Source organism: Coregonus clupeaformis, unplaced genomic scaffold (assembly GCF_020615455.1).
Source record: "Coregonus clupeaformis isolate EN_2021a unplaced genomic scaffold, ASM2061545v1 scaf0678, whole genome shotgun sequence".
NCBI classification, from domain to species: Eukaryota; Metazoa; Chordata; class Actinopteri; order Salmoniformes; family Salmonidae; genus Coregonus; species Coregonus clupeaformis.
The window spans coordinates 209,314-220,128 of NW_025534133.1; the positions used below are offsets into that span (position 1 = coordinate 209,314).

Below are 10,815 nucleotides of genomic sequence, written 5' to 3' on the forward strand. Positions count from 1 at the left end.
TATGTAGGCTATGAGCAGCACTTCGTTAAATTGATCAAATCAGTTATTGTTTTCTTGATCAAACCGTGAGCAACACCTGTCAAACTCATTTCTCTCAAAACACAGGGATGTCGATTCCCACGGGACTAGTATTACCAGAGGACCTTGGAGTTCGCCAAAAAACAGTAGGTTATTCTGGCTTGAATTGTTACTCTCCTGCCATGTAAAAATGACTGCCATGGCAGATTCAGACGGGACTAAAATTACAGATGTGGTGTTTTGTGCTTGTGCATATAATTACATTCAGAACCGCGGACAGCGACAGTATCCAAAGCGGGAGAAAGTACATTTGTTATAAAATAATATTAGATTTATTAGTGTTGCATCATTTTTTTTGTACATAATATAACCATATACAATTTATGTATCACATGTCTTAGAGCGATGGACTGTGCCATCTCCGTGGCCTCCACAAAGTCTTGTGCACCAGCTGTTCCGGGACGACTGTATGATCACTCTCTCCTTAGCCGATGTGAGTAAGACCTTTAACCCCTGTAAATCTAAGCCGTTGGGGGAGGGGGCTAAACGGACATATGGAATTGTTTTAAGATGGTCGTACTATGGATTACTTCAATTACTTAGATTGAAGCAAATTTGCGTCAATTGACTCCAAGGGGTTAAACAGGTTAATCTTCACAGACAGATTACCAGGACGCGTACTCAGAGCATGCACTGACAAGCTGGCAAGAGTCTTCACTGACATTTTAAAACGTCTCCCTGACCGTGTCTGTAATACCTACATGTTTCAAGCAGAGGCATTAATATGGAGTTGGTCCCCCTTTGCTGCTATAACAGCCTCCACTCTTCTAGGGAAGGCTTTCCACTAGATGTTGGAACATTGCTGCGGGACTTGCTTCCATTCAGCCACAAGAGCTTTAGTGAGGTCGGGCACTGACGTTGGGCGATTAGACCTGGCTCGCAGTCGGCCTTCCAATTCATCCCAAAGGTGTTCGATGGGGTTGAGGTCAGGGCTCTGTGCAGGCAAGTCAAGTTCTTCCACACCGATCTCGACAAACCATTTCTGTTTGGACTTCTCTTTACGCACAGAGGCATTGTCATGCTGAAACAGGAAAGGGCCTTCCCCAAACTGTTGCCACAAAGTTGGAAGCACAGAATCATCTAGAATGTCACTGTATGCTGTAGCGTTAAGATTTCCCTTCACTGGAACTAAGGGGACCGAACCATGAATAACAGCCCCAGGCCATTATTCCTCCTCCACCAAACATTACAGTTGGCACTATGCATTGGGGCAAGTAGTGTTCTCCGGGCGTCCGCTAAACCCAGATTCGTCCGTCGGATTGATCACTCCAGAGAACACCTTTCTACTGCTCCAGAGTCCAATGACAGCGAGCTTTACGCCACTCCAGCCGACACTTGGCATTGCGCATGGTGATCTGGGGCTTGTGTGGGCTGCTCGGCCATGGAAACCCATTTCATGAAGCTCCCGACTAACAGTTATTCTGCTGACGTTGCTTCCAGAGGCAGTTTGGAATGCGCTTCAGCACTCGGCGGGCCCGTTCTGGTGAGCTTGTGTGGCCTACCACTATTGCTCCTAGACATTTCCACTTCACAATAACAGCACTTACAGTTGACCGGGCAGCTCTGGCAGGGCAGAAATTTGACGAACTGACTTGTTGGAAAGGTGGCATCCTATGACGGTGCTACGTTTAAAGTCACTGAGCGCTTCAGTAAGGCCATTCTACTGCCAATGTTTGTCTATGGAAATTGCATGGCTGTGTGCTCGATTTTATACACCTGTCAGCAACGGTTGTGGCTGAAACAGCTGAATCGACTAATTTGAAGGGGTGTCCACATACTTTTGTATATATAGTGTATTTGCGACTGCTCGACTAAAAAAATCTCTGTCGACAAAACAGCCTATCGACCAAACAATCGACCAGTCGACTAGGGTCAGCCCTAATAAAAATGAAAATACATTTGCAGAATATTATACAATGACTTATCAACAGCTCCAACAATTTGACCCCCACAGGAAATCCTCACTGGCAGATATAGAAAGACCCATAAACTGTATAGCCATTGATTCCTGAAGAATATAACTTTTAAATGCCTCAAATGTTTCAACTGTCTTACCCCATCAGAAACCAAAACATAAGCTCATATAACGCCACTGTTTGGAAACAAACACTGTTTAGTCTCAATTTGGTTAAAACTGTGATTTTGACCTTATGGATGGCCAGTCCTTGTATTCATAGTGTAGTGAATTCCAGGGGTAGCCCTGAGCTGGACTCAAACCTGGGTCCAGAGACTGTCAAGCCAACACCTTATAACTGTTATACCAAGATGTCTGAACTTCTTGATGAGGTCGCTAGGTTTTGGGTTAAGGTTGCTACAATAGCTTTCTCTATGAATTTGAGAGTGGTTACATTTCTCCAGCCCCCATCCCTCAGCTGTTTACCAAACCAAGTCTAAGGGCAGCCATTTTGTTGCTGTTTAAATCCTAGGTTGTCCTTTTAAAAAAGCCACATCAATCAATCAACCAATCTGCAGTTCAAACAATAACAAAGCTGTCATTCTGCCACTGTTTTGGTAATAAGATGATGGATGGGGCTGGAGAAATGTAACTACTCTCACATTCATAGACAGACCTATGGATGCAAGGACTGACCATCCATGATATCACCATTATAGTTTTAACCATATGTTGAGGCGATACAGTGTTGGTTTACATTTACATTGTTTCTAAACATTGGAGTAAAAAAAGCTTACTTTAGGTCCTGATGGGGTAAGACAGTTGAACTAAGCTCATGAGGCATGTGTTATATTCTTCAAGAATCAATGGATATATATAAATAATTTAAAAGTCCAAATATGGATGTAGCAACTGCAGATCCCCCCTTTAACACCACACATCAGTTCAACAACTGCAGAGGTTGTGCCTCTGTTTTTAAGACAGTACTTACTAGTGTTAATCAGGGCCCGGTTTCTCAAAACCCTCTTACTGCTAAGTTCATCATTAGAATCATTGGATGCCTTAAGATGCCTTTGGGAAACCGGAACCAGATATCCAGTTTCCTCCTCTTCTTCCTCCTCCTTTTTCGATGTGACAGTCATCTCCCACTCCTCCTCTTTCACTCCAAAAACGGGAGCCTCCTCTTCTTTCACTGTAACATCCTCCTCCTCTTTCACTCTGAACACGTCTTTCTCTTCTTCTTTCACGGTAACAGCTTCACCCTCTACTTGTTTTTGTATTGTAACATCCTCCTCTTCCTCCTCCTCTTTCACTAGAGCTTCTTTCTCCGTCCAGCAGACCTCCTCTTCTTTAGCAGGAGGAGAGTAGCTTTGTGAGCTCATGGTCGGGGATGTTAGCTAGCTAGGCTAGTGCTAACTTAACCAGCCAGCTAGCTGACCAATAACAACAACACCGTAAATATGAAATTAAATGGGATAACTAACTACACGACAGAAGTGGGTTTAAAACACAGTGGCTAATATACACGAAAGCGTCTAAAGAGCTTTATTGGTTGGGCTATTTTGTCTAGCAAGCTACCGAGGTGTCTGACTAACTGTTGCTGCTGTTGAAAGAAGCGTCCCGTCCACTAGATTATACGTCACACTAGCAGCATAGCCTTAAAGTCCCACATCGCCATCTGCTGACTGGAGTGGGTAACGAAGTTGAGTAAAATGTAGATTTTATTTTCAGACAAAAAGTTAAAGGGTTAGGAAGCGTGAGTTTTTACTCACCAATGTAACAACACAGTGTCGTTTTAAAGACTTAGTAACTTAGTTGTAGTGAAGAATGAGCCAGAGGCTGAGCAGGCTGCCATAGAGGTGGTGGTTGAGCAGTCAGAGGAGGCGCTGCCTGTAGCAGAGGTTGGCGTCCAACGGATATCTCACCCCTGAGATGATCCTCAGCATGATGGACCGGTGATCTAGCCCACACAGACAGCTCAAGGACTTCCCCCTTCTCTCAACCTTTCCCTTCAAGTCCACCCTCTTCATATGATCTGCCATATTACAAACCCACTCCGCTTTACTCTTTATTTTCATAATTTGTTTTTAACAAATCTGTGTTTCTTTTCACTCTCAAACCCACATCCTTCCATGCATTCACTGTAACAGTTTAAGTTCCAATTGCTTTTGGTCTGGGGCGGCAGGTAGCTTAGTGGGTAAGAGCGTTGTGCCAGTAACCGAAAGGTCGCTGGTTCTAATCCCCGAGCCGACTAGGTGAAAAATCTGTCGATGTGCCCTTAAGCAAGGCACTTAACCCTAATTGCTCCTGTAAGTCGCTCTGGATAAGAGCGTCTGCTAAATGACTAAAATGTAATATAAATGTAGTCACGATCTGGTTGATCTACAAATCACCTGATTTGTTTAGTATTGGGTATTTAGTATATTAAATCACCTGATTGGTTTAGTATTGGGTATTTAGTATATTAAATCACCTGATTGGTTTAGTATTGGGTATTTAGTATATTAAATCACCTGATTGGTTTAGTATTGGGTATTTAGTATATTAAATCACCTGATTGGTTTAGTATTGGGTATTTAGTATATTAAATCACCTGATTGGTTTAGTATTGTGTATTTAGTATATTAAATCACCTGATTGGTTTAGTATTGGGTATTTAGTATCTTAAATCACCTGATTGGTTTAGTATTGGGTATTTAGTATATTAAATCACCTGATTGGTTTAGTATTGGGTATTTAGTATATTAAATCACCTGATTGGTTTAGTATTGGGTATTTAGTATATTACATCACCTGATTGGTTTAGTATTGGGTATTTAGTATCTTAAATCACCTGATTGGTTTAGTATTGGGTATTTAGTATATTAAATCACCTGATTGGTTTAGTATTGGGTATTTAGTATATTAAATCACCTGATTGGTTTAGTATTGGGTATTTAGTATCTTAAATCACCTGATTGGTTTAGTATTGGGTATTTAGTACATTAAATCACCTGATTGGTTTAGTATTGGGTATTTAGTATATTAAATCACCTGATTGGTTTAGTATTGGGTATTTAGTATATTAAATCACCTGATTGGTTTAGTATTGGGTATTTAGTATATTAAATCACCTGATTGGTTTAGTATTGGGTATTTAGTATATTAAATCACCTGATTGGTTTAGTATTGGGTATTTAGGATATTAAATCACCTGATTGGTTTAGTATTGGGTATTTAGGATATTAAATCACCTGATTGGTTTAGTATTGGGTATTTAGTATATTAAATCACCTGATTGGTTTAGTATTGGGTATTTAGGATATTAAATCACCTGATTGGTTTAGTATTGGGTATTTAGTACATTAAATCACCTGATTGGTTTAGTATTGGGTATTTAGTATATTAAATCACCTGATTGGTTTAGTATTGGGTATTTAGGATATTAAATCACCTGATTGGTTTAGTATTGGGTATTTAGTATATTAAATCACCTGATTGGTTTAGTATTGGGTATTTAGGATATTAAATCACCTGATTGGTTTAGTATTGGGTATTTAGTATATTAAATCACCTGATTGGTTTAGTATTGGGTATTTAGTATATTAAATCACCTGATTGGTTTAGTATTGGGTATTTAGTATATTAAATCACCTGATTGGTTTAGTATTGGGTATTTAGTACATTAAATCACCTGGCATCATAAATAACTACTCATTATTATTCATAAATCAGTCAGCCAGTTACCATTTACCCACAATGCAGCATGGATTTGATGCTCTCCAACACGGCCAGTGGTTTAGTAGACATAAAGGCTACACTACACGATGTACCCAGTCAGGGAACCCTGAAAGAGCATGAGAGGACACACACACAAGACTATCCCTACCAACATACTAATACACAGGAGGAGAAGACATACCACTGCTCTCACACAGGAGAAGACATACCATTGCTCTCACACAGGAGGAGAAGACATACCACTGCTCTCACACAGGAGGAGAAGACATACCACTGCTCTCACACAGGAGGAGAAGACATACCACTGCTCTCACACAGGAGGAGAAGACATACCACTGCTCTCATTGTGGAAAGCTAGTTGACAGGTGAGTTCTAGGCTCTTTCTCAAATCATTCTTCCTCGATTCCTCTCCTCGATTCCTTCTAAAACCCATTGGAGAAGAAGGTCAGAGGGGAGGGACCTTGTACCTTCTCCTCCAATACAGTTGATCCAATACAGGTGAGGAGACAGGATGCGAATCAAGGAAAGACAAAGTGAGAAAGCCCTAGTAGCCATCTTGTGGTGATCCACCCTGAGACCTACACTACTGTTGTCCTGCCCAACCAAGATCAGGGTTTTGGTAGGATAATGGCTGCTGCTTTTTGGGTATGAAGTGCTGTTGTGGAAAGGGGTTTCATCCTAGGTCAGCCATACAGGGATTGTTGCACCAATGATCAGACATCATCTGCAGCTGAACATCAATATCATCAGACAAAATTAGAGCGAGTAACAACCAAATAAAACAGACAAACAGGGAATGTTCAAGGACCAAAAAAAGACACTATACCTCATTCAAAGAATCAACACTTTATTTCATATCATACAAAGAACGCCTATGTAAATGGTTTGGCGGGTTAAGACATTCATCTAACTCCAAAAGAAGAGAATGAATAGTTGAATGAATAGTGTCTAATCCAAATAATGAGGGCTGGAACAGAAACCTGCCCATCCAGTAGCTAGATCTCTAGCAGTAAGGTTGGCCATGCATGTTCTAGGTCTATACATTGTTGCTTTAACAGTATTGTTGTAGTCCTACAACCAATTCTAACAGTAAACCAATAGCATATACAGAGCATTCAGAAAGTATTCAGACCCCCTTGACTTTTTCCACATTTTGTTGCGTTACAGCCTTATTGTAAAATTGATTAAATACATTGTTTTCCTCATCAATCTACACACAATAACCCATTATGACAAAGCAAAATAAGGTTTTTAGATTTGTTTTGCAAATTCATTAAAAATTAAAAACAGAAATACCTTATTTAAATGAGTATTCAGACCCTTTGCTATGAGACTCAAAATTTAGCTCAGGTGCATCCTGTTTCCATTGATCATATTTGAGATGTTTCTAAAACTTGATTGGAGTCCACCAGTGGTAAATTCAATTGATTGGACATGATTTGGAAAGGCACACACCTGCCTATGTAAGGTCCCACAGTTGACAATGCATGTCAGAGCAAAAATCAAGCCATGAGGTCGGAAGGAATTGTCCGTAGAGCTCCGAGACAGGATTGTGTCGAGGCACAGATCTGGGGGAAGGGCACCAAAACATTTCTCCAGCATTGAAGATATCCAAGAACACAGTGGCATCCAACATTCTTAAATGGAAGAAGTTTGGAACCACCAAGACTCTTCATAGAGTTGGCCGTCCGGCCAAACTGAGCAATCGGGCGAGAAGGGCCTTGGTCAGGGAGGTGACCAAGAACCCGATGGTCACTCTGACAGAGCGCCAGAGTTCCTCTGTGGAGATGGGAGAACCTTCTAGAAGGTCAACCATCTCTGCAGCACTCCACCAATCAGGCCTTTATGGTAGAGTGGCCAGACGGAAGCCACTCCTCAGTAAAAGGCCCATGACAGCCCACTTGGAGTTTGCCAAAAGGCACCTAAAGGAATCTCAGACCATGAGAAACAAGATTCTCTGGTCTGATGAATCCAAGATTGAACTCTTTGGCCTGAATGCCAAGCGTCACCTCTGGAGGAAACCTGGCACCATCCCTACGGTGAAGCATGGTGGTGGCAACAGCATCATGCTTTGGGGATGTTTTCAGTGGCAGGGACTGGCAGACCAGTCAGGATTGAGGGAAAGATGAACGGAGCAAAGTACAGATATTTTCCCTCTGATATCCATATCACGCAGAAATCAATAGAACAGGGGGGCAAACGACTAGAGTTCTACATTGTGACATTATTAATTAAAATACTCCTACTACAATGTTAAAACATTCTACATTGTGACATTATTTCATTGATATCATGAAACAACTCCTTCATGTATGTATTTTCTGATGTTTGATCAGATATCTTTTATCAGTATATCTCTTGTCACATTGTTCACAGCTATAAGGTTTCTCGCCTGTGTGTGTTTTCCGGTGTGATTTTAAATGTATTGAACTACCAAAACTATTTCCACAGTCAGAGCAGTGGTAAGGTTTCTCTCCTGTGTGTGTTCTCTGGTGTATAGTCAGACTGCTTGAATGAGTAAAACTCTTGTCACATTGATCACAGCTATAAGGTTTCACTCCTGTGTGTGTTCTCTGGTGTATAGTCAGGCTGCTTGAATGAGTAAAACTCTTGTCACATTGATCACAGCTATAAGGTTTCACTCCTGTGTGTGTTCTCTGGTGTATAGTCAGGCTGCTTGAATGAGTAAAACTCTTCCCACATTGATCACAGCTATAAGGTTTCACTCCTGTGTGTGTTCTCTGATGTTCTATCAGGCACCTTGAATTAGTAAAACTCTTGTCACATTGATTACAGCTATAAGGTTTCACTCCTGTGTGTGTTCTCTGATGTACTATCAGGTTGCTTGACTGAGTAAAACTCTTGTCACATTGATTACAGCTATAAGGTTTCTCTCCTGTGTGTGTTCTCTGATGTACTATCAGGTTGCTTGACTGAGTAAAACTCTTGTCACATTGATTACAGCTATAAGATTTCTCGCCTGTGTGTGTTTTCCGGTGTGATTTTAAATGTTTTGAACTACCAAAACTCTTTCCACAGTCAGAGCAGTGGTAAGGTTTCTCTCCTGTGTGCGTTCTCTGGTGTATAGTCAGGCTGCTTGACTGAGTAAAACTCTTCCCACATTGATCACAGCTATAAGGTTTCTCTCCTGTGTGTGTTCTCTGGTGTATAGTCAGGCTGCTTGAATGAGTAAAACTCTTCCCACATTGAGTACAGCTATAAGGTTTCTCTCCTGTGTGTATTCTCTGGTGTAATTTCAGGCTGCTTGGCTGAGTAAAACTCTTCCCACATTGATCACACCCATAAGATTTCTCTCCAGTGTGAATTCTCTGGTGTGATTGTAATGTATATGATTTTGTAAAGTTCTTCCCACAGTCAGAGCAGCTGAAAGGTTTCTCTCCCGTGTGAATTCTTCTATGTATTTTAAAGTCTGCTGAACAGGTGAATCGCTTCCCACAGTCGACGCAGCAGTGAGGTTTCTCTCCAGTGTGTGTTCTCAGGTGTACTTTTAGTGAATCTGATCTTGAGTAACTCTTCCCACAGTCAAAACAATGATGAGATTTCTCTGCTGTGTGTACTCGCTGGTGTATTTTAAGTTTTGATGAAGATTTGCAACTCTTCCCACAGTCAGAGCAGCAGTGACATTTCTTCCCTGTGGGTCTCTGCTGGTGTTTCTTGAGGTGTTCTGATCTGGAGAGACTCTTCTCTGCCTTGTCAGCATCATGATGTTGTTGAGGTTCCCCAGAGGATCCACGATAGTCACGTCTCTCTCCTGTGTGAACAACAAAGTCAGACAGATGGTTAAAGGCCCACAACCGCAGAAATCCATTGTTTATTTAAGCTAAAAGGTAATGCACATGATTTGACAATCGTCTTAAGAAGGTCAAGTGAGCAACAAGTCATATTTTGTCATTTTTTCACATTAGTAGTAACATCGATGATTCTAGGCTAGAAATAAGTTATTAGTTGTTGAAATCCTAAGCAGAGTGCCAGACGACTTTTACTCTCCAATATAGGACCCTTTCTGTGTTTGCTGCTTGTTGCTATGCAACACAATTTGGCTGCAGAAACACCTCCATGCTAATAACCTCTAGTTATGGATGTAGTATATCTGAACTCCTCCATGCTAATAACCTCTAGTTATGGATGTAGTATATCTGAACTCCTCCATGCTAATAACATCTAGTTATGGATGTAGTATATCTGAACTCCTCCATGCTAATAACCTCTAGTTATGGATGTAGTACATCTGAACTCCTCCATGCTAATAACCTCTAGTTATGGATGTAGTATATCTGAACTCCTCCATGCTAATAACCTCTAGTTATGGATGTAGTATATCTGAACTCCTCCATGCTAATAACCTCTAGTTATGGATGTAGTATATCTGCATGGAGGAACAATGGTGAGCGAAGATTTCACAATGTATTCTGAATATTACCACACATTATCAGAGCAAGATCGGGAGTGCTACTCAAGGAAACTCACATTAAGCTCTGTGTCGTAAAATGCTCTTTGGCTACCTTTGTACACTAAGTGTATGCCAAATTGGCCCATAACTTCATCTAACAATAACATACAGTACCAGTCAAAAGTTTGGACACAACTACTCATTCAAGGGTTGTTCTTTATTTTTACTATTTTCTACATTGTAGAACAATAGTGAAGACATGAAAACTATGAAATAACACATATGGAATCATGTAGTAACCAAAATAGTGTTAAACTAATCAAAATATTTTAGATTTTAGATTCTTCAAAGTAGCCACCGTTTGCCTTGAAGACAACTTTGCACTCTTGGCATTCTCTCAAGCAGCTTCATCTGGAATGCTTTTCCAACAGTCTTGAAGGAGTTCCCACATATGCTGAGCACTTGTTGGCTGCTTTTCCTTCACTCTGCGGTTCAACTCATCCCAAACCATCTCAATTGGGTTGAGGTCGGGGGATTGTGGAGGCCAGGTCATCTGATGCAGCGCTCCATCACTCTCCTTCTTGGTAAAATAGCCCTTACACAGCCTGGAGGAGTGTTGGGTCATTGTCCTGTTGAAAAGCAAAATGATAGTCCCACTAAGCCCAAACCAGATGGGATGGCGTATCACTGCAGAATACTGTGGTAGCCATGC

The 10,815-nt window shown here is 41.1% G+C and overlaps 1 protein-coding gene across 1 annotated transcript; it reads right to left on the reverse strand.

Moving 5' to 3' along the window:
• Positions 1–7,945: 7,945 nt before the first annotated feature.
• LOC123485415 (zinc finger protein 135-like) lies at positions 7,946–9,521 on the reverse strand. The gene is made up of 2 exons (XM_045216318.1): positions 9,506–9,521; positions 7,946–9,380 (listed from the first exon to the last, which is right to left on the reverse strand). The coding sequence occupies exons 1-2, from the start codon at positions 9,519–9,521 to the stop codon at positions 7,999–8,001; spliced, it is 1,398 nt and encodes a 465-aa protein (XP_045072253.1). The 3' UTR covers positions 7,946–7,998.
• Positions 9,522–10,815: the final 1,294 nt, after the last annotated feature.